Raw genomic sequence first — 25,595 nt, 5'->3', positions numbered from 1 at the left:
ATTCTTACTGTTTAAATTCTGCTTCTGCTTTCAATCTGATTAAATTTGCTTTCCCAGAATGTTGAAATATCAAAATCAGTCATATTTACTCAAATCATTTTTTCTAGTCTCTCCATGATTTGACAGAATTATCCAGCTCATCCTTGATTACTTCTGAATTCCTTGATGCCACTGTCTCAAATTTTGGTCTAACAGCCACGTAACGGTCTCTCATCCTGAATGCTAGAGCCATATTAACCTTTCTGTAGTTTTTATATATTCTTTTATCATATTCATTCTTTAGCTAAACTGCTTTCAAGAGCTCTCAATGTCTACCTATCAGTCTGGAATCCTAAGACAGTGCCCTCAAGTACCTCATGCTCTGGTCAAACTGCACTACTTATTTACAATTTCTTACAAAACGTATCTCTACTGGCAAAAGCATTTCCTCTCCTTAAAATACCCTTGTCTTGCTCATTACTTACCACTGAACTCTTTCCTATACATTTGATATGACTGAAAGTTTCCTGAGGCCTCCCCCGAAGCTGAGCAGATGCCAGCATCATGCTTCCTGTACAGCCTGCAGAACCATGAGCCAATTAAACTTCTTTTCTTTATAAATTACCCAGTCTCAGGTATTTATTTATAGGAGTACAACAATGGACTAATACAGAAAATTGGTGCTGAGGCACGAGGCATTGCTATAAAGATATCTGACAATGTGGAAGTGTCTCCCCTAGTAGAGAGATTCTCCATGACAGTTCCATCCCTATAGCAGGCTTCTGCCTGAATATCCAGGTGTTTCCATACATCCTCCAAAATCTAGGTGGAAGCTCCCAAGCCACAAGTCTTGCATTCTGTGTACTGGCAGGCTTAACACCACACAGAAGTCTTATGGCTGGCACCCTTGAAATAGTGGCTCAAGCTGTACCTGGGCCCCTTTGAGCCACAGCTGGAGTTGGGGTGGCTGGGGAGCAGTGAGCAGTATCCTGAGGCTGTGCAGAGCAGCAGGACCCGGGCCTGGACCAGGAAACCATTCAGTCCTCCTAGGCTTCCAGGCCTGTGATGGGAGAAGCTGCCATGAGGTTTTCTGAAATGCCTTCTAGGACTTTTCCCCATTGTCTTGGCTATTAGCAGTTGGCTCTTTCATTTTATTTATGCAAATTTCTGTAGCCTGCTCAAACTCCTTCCCTGACAATTGGCTTTTCTTTTCTACCACATGACCAGACTGCAAATTTTCCAAACCATAAAGGTTTGGAAAAGGTAATGTGGGGAAATGTGGGGTTGGAGCCCCTACACTGAGTCTCCTCTGGGGCACTACCTAGTGGAGCTATGAGAAGAAGGCCATTGTCCTCCAGTCCCTGAAATGGTAGATCCACCAAAAGCTTGCACCGTGCACCTGGAATAGCCTCAAGCTCAAGCACTCAATACCAGCCCTTGAGAGCAGTCACAGGGGCTGAACCCTGCATAGCCACAGGGGGTGGGGCTACCCAAGGCACTGGGAGCCCACCTCTTGCATGAGAGTGTCCTGGATGTGGGGCATGGAGTCAAAGGGGATTACTTGGGAACTTTAAGATTTAACGACTGCCCTGCTGGGTTTCAGACTTGCACGAGGCCTGTAGCCCCTTTCTTTTGGCCAGTTTCTCCCTTTTGAAACAGGAGTATTTACTCAATGCCTATACCCCAACTCTATCTTGGAAGTAACTAACTTGTTGTCTTTTATTTTATAGGCTCAAAGGTGGAAGAGACTTGGCCTTGTCTCAGATGAGACTCTGGACTTTGATCTTTTGGGTTAATGCTGGAATGAGTTAAGATTTAGGGGGACTGTTGGGAAGGCATGACTGAATTTTGCAATGTGAGAAGGACATGAGATTTGGGAGGGGCGAGGGATGAAATGATATGGTTTGGATCTGTGTCCCCTCCCAAATTTCATGTTGAACTGTGATCCCCAATTACAGTTGAAGATGGGGCCTGGTGAGAGGTAACTGAATCATGGGGGTGGATTTCCCCCTTGGTGCTGTGTCACCATAGTGAGTGACATCTGGTTAAGTGTGCAGCAGCTCCCCTATCACCACCTCTCTCCTGCTCTGGCCATGTACAGTGTGCCTGCTTTCCCTTCACCTTCCACCATAATTGAAAATTTCCTGAGGCCTCCCCAAAGTTGAGCAGATGCCAGCATCATGCTTCCTGTACAGCCTGCAGAACCATAAGCCAATTAAACACCATTTCTTTATAAATTACCCAGTCTCAGGTATTTCTTTAGAGAAGTATGAGAATGGACTGATATACCATCCATTAAAGCAGGGGTCCCCACCCACTGGGCCACAGACCGGTACTGGTTTATATCCTGTCAGAACTGGGCTGCACAGCAGGAGGTGAGCCAGAAAAGTTTCATCTGTATTTACAGCCATTCCCCATCACTCACATTACTGCCTGAGCTCTACTTCCTGTCGACATCAGATTCTCATAGGAGGGTAAACCCTACTGTGAACTATGCATGCAAGGGATATAGGTTGCATTCTCCTTATGAGAATCTAATGCCTGATGATCTGAGACGGAGCCAAGGCAATGATATAGTGCTGGGAGCTGCTGCAAATATAGATTAACAAGCTCAGGGGTCCCAATGATTCTACATTATGGTGAGTTATAGAATTATTTCATTACATATTATAATGTAATAGAAATAAAAATAGAAATAAAGTGTACAATAAATGTAATGCCCTTGAATCAGCCCCAAACCATCCCGTCCATCCATGGAAAAATGTCTTCCATAAAATTGGTTACCGGTATCACTAAGGTTTGGGACCACTGCATTAAAGACAACTCTTACATCCTTTCCTTCATGTTGCTTTCCCTCATTTCTCAAGTTCTTCACTCCTAACTTATATATTATAAAAGTTATGTGTTTCACTCATAGGATACTTATATACCATATGTCTGTCAACACTGTATGAGTGAAACAAATAACCTTTGTATTAATTGAGAGTGAAATGATACCTCTTTTTCCATCATTATACCCCTGATAGTATCTAGCATATTGCTAAACAAGAACACTTAAAGTATGAATAAAAAAATCTAACTCACTAACAGACTACATAAGGCTTATAGTTTTTTCCCTTATCTTCCTTTCAGTCAAGTTTTTGCACATGACTACCACTAAATTCCAGCCCTGAAAACAACAAAAACTATCTCAAGTTGATAGCATTCTGTAAAAGTGAAGTTTAATGTTAAGAAATTATCTGTAATTCATAAGTGATAATTTGTAAGTATGCAATGAAGAACAATTTAGTATCATAAGAACCAAAAACAGAAACGTGTCAATGTTATTCATTACATAGGTATATGAAGTCATAAAAGGCAAAGTGTCAATTCTCCAAAGAGTCTATCTATAAGCAGCTGACATATATTTGAATGTTATCAAAATCAGACTTGCTGCCTAGGTATGAACTATCAAAACATCATATTTAGGTTAATTAATATCTTAAAAACAAAATTAGCTGGGCATGGTTGCGTGTCCCTGTAGTCCCAGCTACTCAGGAGGCTGAGGCAGGAGAATTGTTTGAACTCAGGAAGCAGAGGTTGCAGTGAGCCCAGACTGTGCCACTGCACTCCAGACTTGGTGTCACAGTAAAACTCCAACTCAAAAAAAAAAAGTAAACTAAAATGTTGATGGGAGACCCTCCCCAAAGTCACAGACAAATGCACATGGCACACCGCACACAAAGAACACCACAGATGTACACATGTATAGAGTCAGAGCCAGACAGAGAGTGCCAGACTGGGAATGAAGGAATCAGAAACAGAGATGCAGATATACTTACAGCCAGAGAAAAAAATATACTCACAGAGACAGCAAGAAGCACACACAGAAACAAAGACAGCATGAGTTGTTAATGGCTAATTACGGGAAAAAAAACCAAAACCTTTTAAAATCATAAATTCACTGGCTTGATTCTACCACTAACTTTCGTATACTTTCTGTATTAATAAAGTGAAAAACAAAAGTTACTCAGAAAAATTGGATCTGATTTCCTATCTGATATGGGAATTTATATATATATATGAATTTTATATATTTATTATAGAATTTATATTCATAAAATTTGTATCTATCTTTCTCTCCCTCCTCCATTATTATGTATAGGAAAAAAAAGTACTAATTGGTCTCTGGGGAATGACTTTGCTTCTTTTGCACTGCAATGCTGTCACTCTTCCAGCCATGATTTACCTACCTGTGATCTTTAGTACACTACCAATAACTTTGAACACTGACTTCTTTTAACCCCCATTCTAACTACTCACCAGCAAACTTCTTTAAAATGCTATAAACATTTATTCTCAAAAATACTATAATCATAACACATATTCTCACACTTTATCATTAATAACACAAAAATGCCTGGAACATATTACATATGATCAGAAAAAGCAGTTGGTGAACTTTAGTATAAAATGATGAAACCCACTAAATAAGCTTTATTTCAAACTTATTTGTTCCTTTAAACTATTTTGAAAACAGAAAATAATCCAACTTTCTTAGCGAATAAACCTTTGTAAGATTTTTACATTAACAAAAAACATTTTATTGTGTATATGATTTTGTATATATTTCTAGTCAAAAAAACTTGACACAATTTTTTTTTTTTAAGTCCAAGTCTCGCTCTGTCATCCAGGCTGGAGTGCAGTGGTGCAATCTCAGCTACAGCTTCTGCCTCCTGGGTTCAGGCGATTCTCCTACCTCTGCCTTGCAAGTAGCTGAGATTACAGGTGAGCGCCACCATGCCTCGCAAATTTTTGTATTTTTAGTAGAGATGCGGTTTCACTAGGTTGGCCAGGCTGGTCTCAAACTCCTGGCCTGAAGTGACCCACCCAACTCGGCCTCCCAAAGTGCTGGGGTTAAAGGCGTGAGCGACCACACCCGGCCTACCTGACACAATTTTTAAGAAAAACTTGGAGGAAATGAATTGGTATGGAATAGTTAGCATCTATTTTAGATTCAAATGCCATCATCCATCAATACCTGTGTATACCACAGCTTGCAACATTCTTTTTATCAGAAGAAAAAAATTATAAGGATAGAATAAAAGTTGGAGGCCACAAAGAAAAAAGTGGAACACAGTAGTAGATGCAAGTATATTTGCCCCCAGCAAACTAAATGATTTGTTGCTCCAAGTCACCAACAAAAAAAGATGCCTTTCCCCACCATCACCACAGGCTCACTTGGGAAATGGCCCCACATACTAAGCAAATTCTTTTTGGTAGATAGTAACAACAGATAACACTCAATGCTTTCAATGAGACAAGCACTGTTTTCCAAATGAATCATGTGTTTATTCACTTAATTATCTATGTACTACACACTGAGGAGATGAGATAGTTTGTTTTGTTGCTTTTTAATCACAAAGTTAGTCTCTCATACATGGTTACAAGAAAGATTCATATCTACTTACTGCGTACCGTACCTGTGAGCCAGATACTATACTTGGCACTTATCTCATACTTTCCCTCACTTAATCTTGGTAACACTGTTTAAGGAAGTAATTAAATTGTTACTTACCTCCATTAAGAATACATTTTCCCTAAATTTTTCCATGGTCATCCCAGAAGTCACAAATTAATTTCCACATCTATCTCATTCTTTTACCCTAATCATCAATAGTTTCAGTTTAACTCAGTTCAAAATATCACCTAAATTTTTGTCTACTTCAAAGTTAATACTTTGAAAAAAAAGTCTCAAATTTTAGCCTGTTTTAAATTTTATTTCCATGTATAATCTCTGGATCCACATTATTCACATTATGTTAGGAATCCAGTATTCAATCAAGAATGTATGAGGCTTTCATAAAATACTTCTAAAATACATTCCTTCTCAGCGACAGAATTTATAGCATCGTATTTTCAAATGAATAAGAAAACAACTATTTGATTAAACCAGGGGAAAAAAGGGCTACTTGACTAAACCAAGGTTAAAGTTAAGTAGACTTTTTTCTTTTTTAATTGAGACTGAGTCTTGCTCTATCGCCCAGGCTAGAGTGCAGTGTCATGATCTCAGCTCACTGCAACCGCCGCCTCCCAGGTTCAAGCGATTCTTGTGCCTCAGCCTCCCAAGTAGCTGGTATTATAGGTACCCACCACCATCCCCGGCTAATTTTTATATTTTAGTAGAGACAGGGTTTCACCATGTTGGTCAGGCTGGTCTCAAACTCCTGACCTTAAGTGATCTGCCCACCTCGGCCTCCCAAAATGCTGGGATTACAGGAGTTAGCCACCACATCTGGACTTAAGTAGACTTTTCAAGCATTCCTCACTAGCTGCTGTACAGAACTAGTGTGATTATATTCAATTCCTGCCCCAAAGGCTTACAATCTAACTAGACAACACAGATAGAATACACTGGCAAAAGAAACAGAACAAAAGGATCATGAGCATTAACTAAGTAGCCATCAACTTAAGCTCTGATGTATTTCTTCAAGGTTGAAAGAATATCATAGAAAATAAAGTTCTCACATGTAGAAAATAGACAATGAGCATCTGAAAACATGACAAAGCATGAAATGAAAATACAGAATCTAATACTCTTTAACCTAAAGAATATAAACTACCAGTTATTTTGTTACATATGTAGTGTTGTGGTCTTTCCCCACCTAAGCAAATATAAAGTCTTATCAATAATTTAATTCATTATGAAATTAATCAAGGTCACCATGTTCTGATCATCAAATGTCAACTTGATAGGACTAGTGAACTTGCTAGCCAGTGAATCTGCTAATCGTCTAGCAATCAAATTCCACTGATTCTTCTTACCTTGACATCTGAGTGAATTTAAGACTATCCTTACGTCTATTCTACCGCAAATTCTCTCTTTACAAGTTGAGGCTTATTGACAGGATTTGTAGTATACTTATTACCCAATCACCTATCCCCAAAATTCTTCTCCCCACCCACCCTCATATATAAACAGCAAATGAATGCAATTGTAACAGACAACAGAGAAAAAGAAAATAAAACAAAACAGAGATATTCTTAAACATACAAGAAACATATCCCTTCTGATTTAGCTCAGAGCAAAATGTTCCCTCTAAATCCTAGACTATGATATGGTGATCATAGTCAAATATTTTTAAGAAAATCACTTCCTTCACCATCCCTTATCATACTAAAAATTGCTTTGGTGAGTTTTCTTAATTTCTTCCTTTTAATTTAGGTATCTAAATATGAGTAAAACCAGTAACGCAAACATAGAATTAGATAACTTATTTTTAAATAATTTAAGAAATTAATAAAACTTAATAATTTTTTAATGGCTCACTAAATATACTATAAGACATGTTACCATACAGATTAGAATGCTCCATTGTTACATTTACTTTTCATTTCCTCATTATTGTTTATTCTCCACAAAATTCAGCACCAAATAACATTTCTTATTTTATTCACTTAGCCAATACAGACACTGAACAGTACAATGAAGTAAAATTAAAATCACTGAATAAAACTTACTTTTCAGCAAAATCTTTACTTCTCCATTCTCTTTCTTGATCTCATTCATTACTTTATGTTTCTTTCTCTCTTTTTCTTTGTCTCTCTCTTTAATTTTGTCTTTGATTTTATCTGGAAGACAAAGGAAATATTTAAAACAAAAAAATTACAATTTTTTAAATCTGCACAAACTATAGGTAAAAATCTAGAATTACAATGCACAAATAAAATCAGAATGAGGAACAAATATGCCTTTTCTTTTTCCTCTCAGGTTTTGAGGAATATTTCTAAATTTCCTTCCTTACTGAATATGAAATACCTATTGTGAAAATTTATCATTATACATTTCAATCTAAGTATTCTTCATTTACTTCATGTCAACAAAAATATTAAATTTATCTCAAATCACTTAAAATAACTAACTTTAGTTGAAGCGACAGCTACAGTGGGAAAGTGCTACTGTTGAAATTGAGCATCTATGGATGAGTAATGTAACAGAAAAACTACTTGATCTCAGTTACCTAATCTGTAAGATGGTAATTGATACCTTCCTCATATGGTACTACGTGGATTAAATGAAAAAAGATGTAAAATGACTACGTATATACAAGACTAGACATTGGTTCCCTTACCCTTGGCTCCTTTCAAAAACAGTATGACTCAATATGACTACTTGGTGATACTGTAATATTTAAATAAAGGGTTTAGTAACTCTAGGGATCATTCAGTTGCATTCTAAAAATTCAAGCAAAATATCTGATATCCTGTTAAATTATTCTTTGTTCAAATGACTTCCTATGCACCCAGCAAAGGTCAAAATATAGAGAAGGATATAAAAATAGTAACATAAACCTTTGCCCTCAAAAAGCTTATTATTGATTACAAAACCAAGATGGAAGTACACAAGAACTGTGAAATATCCGGGAATATAGTAGAGATTATACAGTATATATATGCATACTGCATAGTCTCTTAAAAATCACTCATTACTTTCCTCTCTATAAATACTACCATAATCCAGGTTCTAATCATGTAATGATTAGATTACTGTCATATAAAAAATACTGTCCCGATCTAGACAATAAACTAAATCTGAATTGATAAACAATTTTATTAATTTTAATAAAACCTTTACTTAACCCAAAAGGTCTGAAACATTATAGTTTCAACATAGAACTGATAGTTTTAAATTGTGAGATATTTTATATTTTTTCCTAAGATTTCAAAATCTAATGTGTATTTACATTTATGACATATCTCAATTTGAAACTAGTTTCACTTTAAGTGTTTAATAGTCACACGAAACTAGTGGCTACCATACTGAATAGCACAGGTCTAGACTACTGAAATAAATTTTCAAAAAATTAAATCCATGTGATTAATAAACGTTTTTAAACTTCATCCATTAATAATAATATACAAATTAAAAGACAATATTTTCACCTATAAAACTGACAAAGTGTTTTTGTTTTGTTTTGTTTTTTTAAGTGAAAACACTCCAAGCATATGAGAGCACAGCAAACACAAACAGGAATTCATTGACTCAACAAATATGTAGCCTAAGAAAAATGTTAGGAATATGGGGTGAATAAACTGAAGTCCTTATCTGTTCCCATTTAACTTAACTTCTGGAATAGATTAAAGTGTTCCCACATTTCTGACTGGTTTGTTACTCTATTTTCTGATGTTAAAATCCTTGAAATCCTGTCGCAGGCTGCCATCTAGCTATACAATGTTACTCCAGGCCAGGCGCAGTGGCTGACATCTGTAATCCCAGCACTTTGGGAAGCCGAGGTACGTGGATCACCTCAGGTCAGGACGTCAAGACCAGCCTGGCCAACATGGGGAAACCTCATCTCTACTAAAAATATAAAAATTAGCTGGGCGTGTTGGCGGGTGACTGTAATCCCAGCTACTTGGGAGGCTGAGGCAGGAGAATCGCTTGAACCCGGAAGGCACAGTTGCAGTGAGCTGAGATCGTGCCACTGCACCCCAGCCTGGGTGGCAGAGTGAGACATGGTCTTCAGGGAAAAAAATAAAAGTTACTCCAAATAGCTGGAGCTTAGACACATTATATAAGATAATATTTCCTAAGCAACAAAACTTTTAACAAAATGAACTATTTATATATCACTTAAAATTACAACTGAAGAAAACAGTCACCTAAAATGTCTCCATATTTCTTTTTCCAACCATTCATGTTAATCTTATCAACTTGAAAGTATTTTAATAACTACTAAACTTTATTAAAGTATAATATTAACGCAGTAAAATGACGATACTTGTGAAACAGCACTCCAAAATCGTTCTGTGTTCTCTTCCAGTCTTTATACGGCATCCCGAAAGGTACTCATGATCCTGACTTGTAACCATACAGGTTAAAATAACTATTAACTTTTTTTTTTTTTCTTTTCAGACAGAGTCTTGTTCTGTGGCCCAGGCTGGAGTGCAGTGGCACAATCTCAGCTTATTGCAACCTTCACCTACTGGGTTCAAGCAATTCTCCTGTCTGAGCCACCATGTAGCTGAGCCACCATGTGCACGCCATCGCACTTGGCTAATTTTTGTATTTTTAGTAGAGATGAGGTTTCACCACGTTGGCCAGGCTGGTCTTGAACTCCTGATCTCAAGTGATCTGCACACCCTGGTATCCCAAAGTGCTGGGATTACAGGCGTGAGCCACCAAACTCAGCCAACAACTATAAACTTTTAATGGCATATATTCACAATATAAGCCTACCACAATCACAAAACATAAATATTTTTCAGAATAAAATTAAACTAGCTTCTAGGGAAATAAAATTATCATACACTATGACTCAATTATTTTTAAACTTTAGAAATATACATGCATTATAAAAACAAACTGAAAGATAACCCAAAGTATTAAAAGACATTGTTTAAAATTATTTAATTATTTAATTAAATACTGAATATATTTAATTTATTTAACATTTAAAATTCCACTATTTAAGGTGGAAATTTTCTAAGATTCTGCAATGGAAACATATTAGTTTCGTAACACAGGAAAAGGAATCTTGGAATATGCACTCAGGTATATTAAATAATTCAAGCACAGGTGCAGGTATGAAGTCATTATATGAAAAACATCTATAGAAATAATGGCAGAGTCAAGACAGGAGAGTTATGGACAGCATAACCGCAGTTATCCCTCTCAACATCAAAACATCCTCAAAAACACAAATAATCCTATCTATATATAAACAAAGGGCATTTTTTGACATCACTTCTTTCCTTGACCCACACACCTGTCTTGCTCTCAGAACCTCTCATCCTTTCAACCTACCTTTCACCCTTCTTAGAATTTTTCTACTTTTTGGCAGAGCCTATCCTTTTTCAAATTCTAATCATTTTCTTCTTTATTTCTTCCTTAATTGAGACAGGGTCTCACTATGTTGCTTAAGTTAGTCTCGAACTCCTGGGCTCAAACAATCCTCCTGCCTTGGCCTCTCAAAGTGCTGGGATTATAGGCATAAGCCATCATGCCCACCCCAAAATCTAACCTTAAATGCCTCCATTAAACTTCCTGTAATCATGTTACATGGCACAGCTAAGATAAAGTGAGATGCCTACAAACTCAGGAGACCTAGGTTCAAGATTATGCTCTGCAACCTTGATAAATGATAAACTTTTAGATCTCCAGATGCAGCTGTAAAACGGAGTTTGTATAAAGATTAAATAGAAAATACATACCAAAGCAGTTTGTAAAGATACAAGCCTTACAAATGTAGAATATCATCTATGCCTATTTACCTATAATATTGGTACCCATAATACCAAAAAAAAGAAATTCTGGCCATAATTCAGACCACCGTATATAAAATCAAATCTGACAGTAACGTATCATAGTATATGCGTTTTAAATGCCACTTCTGGCCGGGCATGGTGCCTCACACCTGTAATCTCAACACTATGGGAGGTCAAGGCAAGTAGATTATCTGAGGTCAGAAGTTCCAGACCAGTATGTACAACATGGTGAAACACCATTTCTATAAAAAACACAAAAATTAGCCAGGCGTGGTGGCATGCGCCTGTAATCCCAGCTACTCGGTAGGCTGAGGCAGGAGAATCACTTGAACCCAGGAGGCGGAGACTGCAGTGAGCAGAGATCGCGTCACTGCACTCCAGCATGGGCAACAGGGCAACACTCTGTCTCAAAAAATAATAGTAATAATAAAAGCCACTTCTAGGCCAGAGGTGGTGGCTCATGCCTGTAATCCCAGCACTTTGGGAGGCCAGGGAGGATGGATCATGAGGTCACAAGTTTGAAACCAGCCTGGACAACATGGTTAAACCCCCTTTCTACTAAAAATACAAAAAATTTGCCAGGCATGGTGGTGGGCGCCTATAGTGCCAGCTACCCAGGAGGCTGAAGTAGAGGAATTGCTGGAACCCAGGAGGCGAAGGATGCAGGGACCCGAGATGGCACCACTGCACTCTAGCCTGGGTGACAAGAGTGAGACTCTGTCTCAAAAACAAACAAACGAAAACGAAAAGAAGAAGCCAGTTCTAGATCTTTACACACAGAAGATGGAAAACAGTGCCCTAGCATCACTGTTTTCTATCTTTACACATAGAAGATGGAAAACAGTGCCCTAGCATCACTGTTTACTATAATATATTACTCCTAACAGACTAGAATTCTTATTCAGTTTTTAATTTCTCTCTGTGACCAAGAATTTGTATAGTTTTATCCTTCATAGTCTAATCTCAGGCTTAGAAAAAATTCATAACTGACCTCATCACAATTCTCAGAATAAAAGATTCTGCTACCATAAAAGCAAGAAACCATCTGTTTGAAAAGTCAAACTAAATATAAGGATTACACATTTTATTTGAAAATAAAAAGAGAAATCATGACTGTGTTATTGGCAAAAAGAATACACAAATAGATCAATGAACAAAATAGGGAGTCCATAAATAGATCCACTTAAATACAATCAACTTATCTTTGACAAAGGAATAATGGCTATATAATGGAGATAAAACAGTCTGTTCAACAAATGGTAATGGAACAACTGGATATCCACCTACAAAAAAAAAATCTAAATTAGGACAGGTGGTACGTGCTAGAAAATAACACAGAAGAAAATCTAGATGACCAAGGATTTTGGCAATGACTTTTTAGATTCAGCACCAAAGGCACAACAGATTAAAGATGTATCTAATAAAGGGTTATTATCCAAAAAAAGATAACTCTTAAAACTCACTAATAAGAAAACAAATAATTAAAAATGGACCAGGCTGGGCACAGTGGCTCAAGCCTGTAATCCCAGCACTTTGGAAGACTGAGGCAGGTGGACTGCTGGAGCTCAGGAGCTCAAGACCAGCCTGGGCAACACGACAAAACCTCATCTCTACTACAAGTACAAAAATTAGCTGGGCACAGTGGGGGCATGCCTATAATCCTAGCTACTCAGGAGGTTGAGGTGGGAGGTTTAGGTGGGAGAATCACTTGAGCCGGAAGGCAGAGGTTGCTGGGAGCCAAGATTGTGCCACTGCACTCAAGCCTGGATGAACAAATGAGACCCTGTCCCCCTCCCCCACATAAGTACCAAAGACCTTAACAGACACCTCACCAAAGAAGATACACAGGTGGCAAATAAGCATATTACAAGATGCTCCACACCTGAGGTCATCAGGGAAACACAAATGAAAACAACAATGAGATACCACTACACACTTATTAGAATTACCAAAATCCAGAACACTGACAACACCAAATGCACAAATATACAGTGCAAGAGTAACTATCACTTGCTGCTGGTGGGAATGTAAAATGGTATAGCCGCTCTGGAAGGCTATCTAGCAGTTTATTACAAAACTAAACATACTCTTATCATATGTTCCAGCGATCACAGTCTTTGGTATTTATCTAAAGGAGCTGAAAACTTATTTCTACACAAAAATCTTTACAACAATATTTATAGCAGGTTTACTCATAGTTCACAAAACCTGGAAGCAACCATGATGTCCTTTAGGTAGGTAAACAAACTGGTACATTCAGACAATGGAATATTCTCCAGCACTAAAAAGAAATGAGCTATCAAGCCATGCAAAGACATGGAAGAAATGTAAACGCATACCAAGTAAAAGAAACAGTGTGGGAGGGGAAGATCCAAGATGGCCGGTTAGGAGCACCTCAGGACTGCAGCTCCCAGTTAAAGTGCAGAGGGTGAGTGGACGTCGCATTTCCAGACGGATTTTTATTGCCCACAAATCAGGAGAATCCCAGGTGAAGGAGCCCCACAGGTCGCCAAAGCAGCTGTTTTGGCCAGCATGGCTGTTTTGCCAGCGCCCTGGCATGGTGGCTCCCAGTGCTGAGTAAATGGGACTGGGTCCCCTTCTAGGGGCGAGGGGAGCTCCAGGAAGGCAGAGTCGCCCATTCAACTGATTGAAAAAAAGGGGACTGATCAGGAGGCTGAGGCAGGAGAATTGCCTGAACCCAGGAGGCGGAGGTTGCGGTGAGCCAAGATCGCGCCATTGTACTCCAGCCTGGGTAGCGCCGCTGTTTCAGCCAGTGCAGTGGATTGCCACACGGGAAATCACACAGATCCAGGCGCCTTTTCAACAGGCAACTGGAACACCTGGGAGAGAGTCAACTGTTCAACTAAAAAAAAAAAAAAAAAAGGCTCTGAGGCAGGGAGCCAGATGATCAGGCTCAGCTGGTCCCACCCTCACAAAAAAAAAAACACAAAAAAACAGCAATTGGAAACGCTCTGGGTTGAGAGTTTCACAGCAAGCACAGCTGAACCCTGGATGGTCCAGCTCTGTGGGGGAGGGGCGTCCACCATTACTGAGGCACTCCACCACTATGGAGGCAGTCCGCCATTGCTGAGGCAGCCTGCCATTGCCGAGGCAACCCGCCATTAAAGAGAGAGTCCGCCATTACAGAGGTGGGCCACCATTGCCAAGGCAGTTCTAACTATACCCATATAAACAGCACTGCAGAGAAGTTCACACAGCAGCTGGGCAGAGCCCACAGCAGCTCAGCAAAGCCTCTGCAGGCAGACAGTGACTAGGCTGCCTCCTTGCTGGGCAAGGCAGCCCTGAAAAAAAAAAGGCAGCAGCACAATGGAAACTCATAAATAAAGCCCTAACTCCCTGGGACAGAACACCTGGGGAAAAAAAAGGGGTTTATGAGTTCTGCTGCAGCAGACGTAAATGTACCTGCCCAGCAGCTCTGAATGAACAACAGAGCTCACAGCTAAGCACTTGAGCTACTATAAAGGACAGACTATCTCCTCAAGCAGCTCCCTGACCCCCATATATCCAAAGAGTCACCTCATAAAGGAGAGCTCAGACTGACATTTGGCAGGTATCCTTCTGGGACAAAGATATCAGAAGAAGAAACTGGTAGCAATCCTTACTGTTGTGCAGCTGCTGCAGGTGATCCCCAGCCAAGCAGGGCCTGGAGAGGACCTCAGCAGTCCTACAGCAGAGGGGCCAGACTGTTAGAAGGAAAACTAAGAAAGAGAAATGACTTCATCATCAACAAACAGGACGTCCACTCAGAGACCCAATCTGAAAGTAAGCAACTACAAAGACGACAGGTGGATAAATCCACAAAGATGGGAAGAAACCAGTACAAAAAGGATGAAAACACCCGAAACCAGAACACCTCTCCTCCTACAAGGGATCACAACTCTTCACCAGCAAAGGGAACAAGGCTGGAAGGAGAATGAGTGTGATGAATTGACAGAATCAGGCTTCAGAAGATGGGTAATAAGAAACTTCTGTGAGCTAAAAGAACATGTTCTAACCCAATGCAAAGAAACTAAAACCTTGAAAAAAGATTTGACGAAATGCTAATGAGAATAAACAACTTAGGAATATAAGTGAATTGATGGAGCTGAAAACCACAACACAAGAACTTCGCGAAGCATGCACAAGTTTCAACAGCCAAATTGACCAAGCAGAAGAAAGGATATCAGAGGCCGAAGATCAACTCAATGAAATAAAACGAGAAGGCAATATTAGAGAAAAAAGGGTAAAAAGGAATGAACAAAGTCTCCAAGAAATATGGGACCATGTGAAAAGACCTAATCTACGTTTGACAGGTGTACCTGAATGTGACGAAGAGAATGAATCCAGGCTGGAAAATACTCTTCAGGATATTATCCAGGAAAACTTCCCCAGCCTAGCAAGGCAGGCCAATATTCAAATCCAGGAAATACAGAGAACGCCACCAAGATATTCCTCAAGAAGAGCAACCCCAAGGCACATAATTGTCAGATTCACCAGGGTTGAAATCAAGGAGAAAATGCTAAGGGTGGCCAGAGAGAAAGGTCAGGTTACCCACAAAGGGAAGCCCATTAGACTCACAGCAGATCTCTCAGCAGAAACCCTACAAGCCAGAAGACAGTGGGGGCCAATATTCAACATCCTTAAAGAAGGAAATTTCAACCCAGAATTTCATATCCAGCCAAACTAAGCTTCATAAGTGAAGGAGAAATAAAATCCTTTGCGAACAAGCAAGTACTCAGAGATTTCATCACCACCAGGCCTGCTTTACAAGAGCTCCTGAGAGAAGCACTAAACGTAGAAAGGAACAACCAGTACCAGCCACTCCAAAAACATACCAAATGGTAAAGAACATCGACACAATGAAGAAACTGCATCAACTAAAGGGCAAAACAGCGAGCTAGCATCAAAATGGCAGGATCAAATTCACACATAACAATATTGACCCTAACTGTAAATGGACTAAATGCCCCAATTAAAAGACACAGACCGGCAAATTGGATAAAAAGCCAAAACCCATCAGTGTGCTGTATCCAGGAAACCCATCTCACATGCAAGGATACACAAAGGCTCAAAATAAAGGGATGGAGGAAGATTTATCAAGCAAATGGAGAGCAAAAAAACCAGGAGTTGTAATTCTCATCTCTGATAAAATAGACTTTAATCCAACAAAGATCTAAAGAGACAAAGAAGGACATTACATAATGGTAAAAGGATCAATGCAACAAGAAGAGCTAACGATCCTAAATATATACGCATCCAATACAGGAGCACCCAGATACATAAAGCAAGTTCTTAATGACTTACAAAGAGACTTAGACTCCCACACAATAATAGTGGGAGACTTTCACACCCCATTGTCAATATTAGACAGATCAACGAGACAGAAAATTAACAAGGATATCCAGGACTTGAACTCAGACCTGGAACAAGCAAACCTAATAGACATTTACAGAACTCTCCACCCCAAATCCACAGAATATACATTCTTCTCAGCACCACATCACACCTACGCTAAAACTGACCACATAATTTGAAGTAAATCACTCCTCAACAAATGCAAAAGAACAGAAATCATAACAAACAGTCTCTCAGACCACAGTGCAATCAAGTTAGAACTCAGAATTCAGAAACTAACTCAGAACAGCACAGCTTCATGGAAACTGAGCAACTGGCTTTTGAATGTTGACTGGATAAACAATGAAATGAAGGCAGAAATAAAGATGCTCTTCGAAACCAACGAGAATGAAGACACAACATACCAGAATTTCTGGGACACATTTAAAGCAATATCTACAGGAAAATATATAGCAATAAATGCCCACATGAGAAGCAAGGAGAGATCTAAAATCGACACCCTATTGTCAAAATTGAAAGAACGAGAGGAGCAAGATTAAAAAAAAACTCAAAACCTAGCAGAAGACATGAAATAACTAAGATCAGAGCAGAACTGAAGGAGACGGAGACACCAAAAAACCTTCAAAAAAAAATCAATAAATCCAGGAGCTGGTTTTTCAAAAAGATCAACAAAATAGACCACTAGCCAGATTAATAAAAAAGAAAAGAGAGAATAATCAAATAGATGCAATAAAAAATGATAAAGGGGATATCACCACAGATTCCACAGAAATACAAACCATCATCAGAGATTATTACAAACAACTCTATGAACATAAACTAGTAAACCTGGAAGAAATGGATAAATTCCTGGACACCTGCCTCCTCCCAAGCCTAAACCAGGAAGAAATCGAAACTCTGAATAGACCAATAACAAGGTCTGAAATCAAGGCAGCAATTAATAGTCTACCATCCAAAAAAAGCCCAGGTCCAGATGGGTTCACAGCCGAATTCTACCAGACATACAAAGAGGACTGGTACCATTCCTTCTGAAACTATTCCAAACAATCCAAAAAGAGGGAATCCTTCCCAAATCATTTTATGAGACCAACATCATCCTGATACCAAAACTCGGCAGAGACTCAGCAAGAAAAGAAAACTACAGGCCAATATCCATGATGAACACAAATGGAAAAATCTTCAATAAAATACTGGCAAGCTGATTGCAACAGCACATCAAAAAGCTTATCCACCATGATCAAGTAGGATTCATCCCGGGGATGCAAGACTGGTTCAACATACGCAAGTCTATAAACGTAATTCACCACATAAACAACCAAAGAAAAAAACCACATGATTATCTCAATTGATGCAGAGAAGGCCTTTGACAAAATTCAACAGCCATGTATGCCAAAAACCCTCAATAAACTAGGTATTGATGGAACATATCTAAAAATAACAAAAGTTATTTACGACAAACCAACAGCTAATATCATACTGAATGGACAAAAACTGGAAGCATTCCCTTTGAAATCTGGCACTAGACAAGGATGCCCTCTCTCACCACTCCTATTCAATATAGTATTGGAAGTTCTAGCCAGAGCAATCAGGCAAGAAAAAGAAATAAAGGTATTCAAATAGGAAAGGAGGAAGTCAAATTGTATCTATTTGCAGATGACATGATTGTATATCTAGAAGACCCCATCGTCTCAGCCCAAAATCTCCTGAAACTGATAAGCAACTTCAGCAAAGTCTCAGGATACAAAATCAATGTGCAAAAATCACAAGCATTCCTATACACCAGTAACAGACTTAACGAGCACCAAATCAAAAACGAACTGCCATTCACAATTGCTACAAAGAGAATAAAATACCTAGGAATACAACTAACAAGGAACGTAAAGGACCTCTTCAAGGAGAACTACAAACCACTGCCCAACGAAATAAAAGAGGACACAAACAGATGGAGAAACATTCCATGCTCATGGTTAGGAAGAATCAATATTGTGAAAATGGCCATATTGCCCAAAGTAATTTACAGATTCAATGCTATCCCCATCAAGCTACCAATGACCTTCTTCACAGAACTGGAAAAAACCACCTTAAACTTCATATGGAACCAAAAGAGAGCCCGCATAGCCAAGTCAATTCTAAGCAAAAAAACAAAGCGGGAGGCATCACACTACCAGACATCAAACTATACTACAATGCTACAGTAATCAAAACAGCTTGGTACTGGTACCAAAACAGATATATAGACCAATGGAACAGAACAGAGGCCTCGAAGGCAACACAACATATCTACAACCATCCGATCTTTGACAAACCTGACAAAAACAAGCAATGGGGAAAGGATTCCCTGTTTAATAAGTGGTGTTGGGAAAACTGGCTAGCCATGTGCAGAAAGCAGAAACTGGACCCCTTCCTGACACCTTACACTAAAATTAACTCCAGATGGATTAAAGACTTAAACATAAGACCTAACACCATAAAAATTCTAGAAGAAAATCTAGGCAAAACCATTCAGGACATAGGCGTAGGCAAGGACTTCATGACCAAAACATCAAAAGCATTGGTAACAAAAGCCAAAATGGACAAATGGGACCTAATCAAACTCCACAGCTTCTGCATGGCAAAAGAAACAGTCATTAGAGTGAATCAGCAACCAACAGAATGAGAAAAAATTTTTGCAGTTTACCCATCTGACAAAGGGCTGATATCCAGAATTTACAAAGAACTAAAGCAGATTTACAAGAAAAAAAACAAACAAGCCCATTCTAAAGTGGGCAAAGTATATGAACAGACACTTTACAAAAGAAGACATACATGAGGCCAACAAACATATGAAAAAATGCTCATCATCACTGGTCATTAGAGAAATGTAAATCAAAACTACATTGAGATACCATCTCACGCCAGTTAGAATGGCGATCATTAAAAAATCTAGAGACAACAGATGCTGGAGAGGATGTGGAGAAATAGGAACATTTTTACACTGTTGGTGGGAGTGTAAATTAGTTCAACCATTGTGGAAGACAGTGTGGTGATTCCTCAAGGACCTAGAAACAGAAACTCCATTTGACCCAGCAATCCCATTACTGGGTATATAGCCAAAGGATTATAAATCGTCCTACTATAAGGACACATGCACACGAATGTTCATTGCAGCACAGTTTACAATAGCAAAGACCTGGAACCAACCCAAATGCCCATTGATGATAGACTGGACAGGGAAAATGTGGCACATATACACCATGGAATATTATGCTGCCGTCAAAAACGATGAGTTCACGTCCTTTGTAAGGACATGGATGAACCTGGAAACCATCATTCTCAGCAAACTGACACAAGAACACAAAATCAAACACCGCATGTTCTCACTCATAGGCAGGTGTTGAACAATGAGAACACATGGACACAGGGAGGGGAGCACTACACACTGGGGTCTGTTGGGGGCAAATAGGGGAGGGACAGCGGGGGGTGGGGAGTTGGGGAGAGATAGCATGGGGAGAAATGCCAGATATAGGTGAAGGGGAGAAAGGCAGCAAATCACACTGCCAAGTGTGTACCTATGCAACAATCTTGCATGTTCTTCACATGTACCCCAAAACCTAAAATGCATTAAAAAAAAAAAAAAAGAAACAGTGTGAAAAGGCTACATAATATATGCTTCTAACCATGTGACAGTCTGGAAAAGACAAAACTATGGAGACTTTAAATAAAAAGATCAGTTGTTGCCAGGGCATGGGGGGAGGGAGGGATAAATAGGCAAAGCACAGAGGATTTTTCGGACAGTTAAAATCCTCTGTACGATATTATGGTGGATACATGTCATTATACATTTGTCCAAACCCATGAAAATTTATAACATCAAGAGTGACCCCTAATGTAAACTACAGACTTCGGGGTAGTAACGATGTGTGAATGTAGGCTCATCAGTTGGAACAAATGTACCACTGTGGTAGGGAATGTTAACAATGGGGAAAGGCTATGCATGTGTGGAGGGAGAGGGTATATGAGAAGTCTGTACCTTCTGCTCAGGTTTGCTGTGAACCTAAAGTTGCTCTAAAAAATGAAGTTAATTTTTAAAGGCATAAAGAAATAATTACAAAGTGGAGTGGGGGGAACAGATGCAAAGAGACCTATGATATAGTTTAAACACAAACAGCCAAAAGGAATATAAGAATGGAAGAAAGGAGGAGAAATAAATGACTAAGTTACTATCAAGCCAAAACAAAAAAGAAATGATGTATGTGGAAAAATAAACATGGGCTAAATACATACTTTTTAAATGCATATAAAGTGTGTGTTTAGCCCACACATAAAGGTTAAGATATAAAAAGAAACTCATTAAAATAATTTTGTTTGTTTGAGACAGGGTCTTGCTGTGTCACCTGGGCTGGAGTGCAGTGGATGATCACAGCTCACCACAGCCTTGACCTCTCAAGCTCAAGCAATCCTCCCACTTCAGTCCCTCAAGTAGCTGGGACCAGAGGCGCACACCATTGCACCCAGCTAATTTTTTAAAATTTTTGTAGAGACAGGGTCTCACTGTGTTGCCCAGGCTGGTCTCGAACTCCTGTGCTCAAGCAACCCACCTACCTCAGCCTCCCAAAGGGCTGCAATTACAGGGGTGAGCCACTGCACCCAGCCTAAAGTAATTTTAAACAAAACATAAATGGGAACTTCAGACATATGGTGAACTTCTGATTTAGCAGTATAAGCCACATATGCTTCAGTATAACATGTATTTCATTCACCCAATACATTCTATTAAGCATGTATGTGTTTAGGAAATAAAGATGAATAATAATACTGCACTAAGAATCTTACAGTCAACAAATGCCAGTTGATTCTTATTGTAACTACCACTTTGGAACACCAGTTCTTACTAACAAAAATAATCTGTTTCATCTGGTTTTCATAAAATTCATTAGTCTCTACTATTATTAAAGTCATGAGGGCTCCCAAGGTAAGTCGGTGGTAGACACTGCCTTCACTTGTGTTCTCACCTTGCAGCTATGGGGCCCCCAGGAACCTTAGAGAAATCATTGTTCACCACCTCCTCCCAACTGCAGCCATATAGACCCAAAAATGAGGGCAGAAAATCAGATTCAAGAAAGCTGGTAACTCTTACATGGAATAAATAAAAAGAATTCCACACATAAAAACACCACAATGGAAGCTGCAAAACAGCTAAAAACAAAGAGAAGACTATAAAAGAAGAAGGAAAAAACAGACTATATTTAAAACAGCAAGAGTCTGTTTTTTGACTTCTCAGCAGCCACAATAGAAGCCTGCAGAATATTTTCAACATGCTAAAAAAATAATACATCAGGAAAGTGGCATCATCAAAATGGCAGAACAGAAGTCATCTGGCTTCACTCTCCCCCAAAGTAAATCAAGAACAAATATCCAGGATCAAGACTATCACTAGCAATACCTCAGAACTCAAACCTGAGGTATAGATGATCCCCAGGATCACAGGGAAATTTAAAACTCCAAACAGATGGTAAGAGAGACCGACTTCTGTGATTCCCCTCCCCAAATCTGCGAGGCACCCCATGGAAAAATCCCCTAAGACTCCATGTTTTATATTGGAAAAAGTAAGAATGAGGCAGACAGCCAGCTTCTTCACTATCTTCGGTTCTCCTGCAGGAAAACCATTCCTGCCTTAATCCACAAGAAGCACTGCAAGTGCCTGCAGCGAGAAAAAGTCCTGAGAGCAGCTAGAGACAAAGAGAGGAAGGCAGGAATAGAAACCCCCAGGAAACTCTGCTGTTTATCTCAGCCAAAAACGATGCCAAATCAGGGTGGCTGTTAAGCAGCACCACACCATAGGAGGCAAGCTCCACGGGTCTTCTGGGCACCAACCTGTGGCCAGCCCTTCCACACAGCCTGAATATCCTCTTTAGGACTAACACCCCGCCCCGCGTCCTGCCCCCACCCGCCACTGGGGATAGGCAGTCCGCTGAACAGTTGCCCCAGCTGAAGCAAATTTGGGCTTACCGCGCCATCTAGTGGTGAAAAAGAGGCAGCAATCTGACATTGAAGATTGAACAGGCAACTGCACAAAACTACTCAGCAAACATACTCTAGAAGGACCAAAACAAGCCAGAAGCCAGACACTGAAGACTAGAATACATAACTAATCCTTCAGTGCAAAACCACACACATAAGACCACAAGACACAAGAGCAAACAGGCAGCCATCACCTCCCCAGACAGACAAAGCAAGAAGCCAGGGACCAACCCTAACAAGACGGCAACAGGTAAGCTCTCAGATCAAAACTTCAAAATAGCAGTTTTAAGGAAACTCAGACAACTCCAAGATAACACAGAAAAGCAATTTAGGAGTTTATCAGAGAAATTTAACAAAGATATTGAAATAATGAAAAAAAAATCAAAAAATCCTTGAAGTGAGAAATACATTTGCTGAAATGAAAAATGCACTACAGACTCTGATTAGCAGAAAGGATAAAGCAGAAGAAAGAATCAGTGAACTCAAAGATAAACTATTTAAAAACACACAGAAGAGGGCTGGGCACGGTGGCTCAGACCTGTAATCTCAGCACTTTGAAGGGCTGAGGCGGGCGGATCATGATGTCAAGAGATCGAGACCATCTTGGCTAACTAACATGATGAAACCCCATCTCTACTAAAAATACAAAAATTAGCCGAGTGCTGTGTTAGGTGCCCGTAGTTCCAGCTACTCAGGAGGCTGAGGCAGGGGAATCGCTTGAACCCAGGAGGCAGAGGTTGCAGTGAGCTGAGACTGTGCCACTGCACTCCAGCCTGGTGAAAGAGTGAGACTCCGTCTCAAAAAAAGAAAAGACAAGACACAGAAGAGAAAAAAGAAAAGAATGAAAGGAACAAAGCATGCCTACAAGATATAGCAAATAACCTCAAAACAAATCTAAGAATAGTTTCAAGGAGTGGAGAAATAAGAAGGGGCAGAAAGCTTGTTTTAAAAAATAATCCTTTTCGGCTGGACGCGGTGGCTCAAGCATGTAATCCCAGCACTTTGGGAGGCCGAGGCGGGTGGATCACGAGGTCAAGGATCGAGACCATCCTGGTCAACATGGTGAAACCCCGTCTCTACTAATACAAAAAAAAACTAGCTGGGCATGGTGGCGCGTGCCTGTAATCCCAGCTACTCAGGAGGCTGAGGCAGGAGAATTGCCTGAACCCAGGAGGCGGAGGTTGCGGTGAGCCGAGATCGCGCCATTGCACTCCAGCCTGGGTAACGAGCGAAACTCCGTCTCAAAAAAAAAAATAATAATAATAATAATAATCCTTTTCAACTGTGTTTGCAGCCACCGCCACACCAGTGTCACTCTCTAAGGCCAACATCACCTCTAGCTCACAGAGCTCCAGCCTAAGGAAAAGGTAAGTAAGGGGGTCTCTATACCATGGTGCCTACAAAGCCGACTGCCTCCAAATCAACCGGGTGGTAAAGCAGCCAGGAGGTCGCTCACTAGAGTTTGCCATCTACTGGAAGGGTGAAGAAACATCATCATCACAGGCCTTGGTACTCCATGAAATTACGTTATCAAAAGTCCACGGAACCAGTGATTCGCAAACTTCCCTTCCAGCATCTGCTGCAAGAAATTGCTTAGGACTTTAAAACAGATCTATGCTTCCACAGTGCAGTTATTGGTGCTTTCCAGGAGGCAAGTGAGGCTGAATTGGTTGGCCTTTTTGAAGACACCAACCTGTGTGCTATCCATGCAAAATGTGTAACAATTATGCCAAAAGGAGTGGGCGCGATGGCTCATGCCTGTAATCCCAGCACTTTGGGAGGCCGAGGCAGGTGGATCATCTGAGGTTAGGAGCTCAAGACCAGCCTTGCTAACATGATGAAACCCAGTTTCCACTAAAAACACAAAAAATTAGCCGGATGTGGTGGTGCGCACCTGTAACTCAGCTACTCAGGAGGCTGAGGAAGGAGAATTGCTTGAACTCGGAAGGCAGAGGTTGCAGTGATTTGAGATCACACAACTGCACTCCAGCTTGGGCAACAAGAGCAAAACTCTGTCTCAAAAAAAAAAAAAAAGTATGCCAAAAGACATCCAGCTAGCACACTGCTAATACGTGGATGTACTATGCATACTCACACTGCTATAAAGAATTACCTGAGATTGGGCAATTTATAAAGAAAAAAGGCTTAACTGACTCACAGTTCCACATGGCTTGGAAGGCCTCAGGAAACCTACTATCATGGGGGAAGGAGGAGAAGTAAGCACCTTCTTCACAAGGTGCCAGGAGAGAGTGAAGGGGGAACTGTCAGACACTTCTAAACCATCAGACCTCGTGAGAACTCGAACAGCATGGAGGAAACTGCCCCCATAATGCAATCACCTCTCACAAGGTCCATCCCTCAAAAGGTGTGGATTACAATTCAAGATGAGATTTGGGTGGGGACACAGAGCCAAACCATATTAATGGAGAATATGCTTGAGACTTCACTATGATGGGAAACATTTCATTCTCAAAAAAAAAAAAAAAAAAAATCTCTTCTTCCTGTTATAGGTAGGTCTGAAAGTTACTTTTTCCCCCACTCATGGGGTCAAAAGGTACTTAAGTATATGATCGTATGTAGAAAAACAGATGACAGAAATCAGGTACTGGCAGTTTTTCCATTTTCATTTGTATTTGAATTAATACAAATGCAGCCACGTAAAACATTAATGCAAGTCAAAATGTTTCAGTGTACAAGTTTCAGCAGTTCAACTTTATAATAATTAAAAAGAAACCTGTTAAATTTTTCTGGAAAATAAAAAATAAAACCTAATCCCAGAAAACCTTCTAAATCTAGAGAAAGATACAAGTGTCCAGACACAGGAAGGTCAGAGATCACCAAACATATTCAACCAAAATAAGACTACCCCAAGGAATATCAAATTCTCAGAGAAAGGACAAAGAGAGGATTTTTAAAAGCAGTAAGTGAAAAGAAGCAAATATATAAAAAGCTCCAATTAGTCTGACAATAAACTTCTCAACAACAACCATACATGGAGGGAGTAGGAAAACATA

General features: G+C 39.7%; 1 protein-coding gene across 1 annotated transcript in view; it reads right to left on the bottom strand.

Moving 5' to 3' along the window:
* Positions 1 to 25,595, bottom strand: part of RSBN1L (round spermatid basic protein 1 like) — a 90,561-nt gene that overhangs the window by 30,967 nt on the left and 33,999 nt on the right. The window contains exon 2 of the mRNA XM_012466556.3: positions 7,480 to 7,590. Within this exon, the coding sequence (XP_012321979.2) occupies positions 7,480 to 7,590 (111 nt within the window). The remainder of the gene's footprint in view (positions 1 to 7,479; positions 7,591 to 25,595) is intronic.

Source organism: Aotus nancymaae, unplaced genomic scaffold (genome assembly GCF_030222135.1).
Source record: "Aotus nancymaae isolate 86718 unplaced genomic scaffold, 86718_ANA_hifiasm-v0.15.2.pri h1tg000002l, whole genome shotgun sequence".
In the NCBI taxonomy this organism is placed as follows: Eukaryota; Metazoa; Chordata; class Mammalia; order Primates; family Aotidae; genus Aotus; species Aotus nancymaae.
The sequence above is the reverse complement of the archived record's forward strand: the minus strand, read 5'-3'. Positions and strand labels throughout refer to the sequence as shown.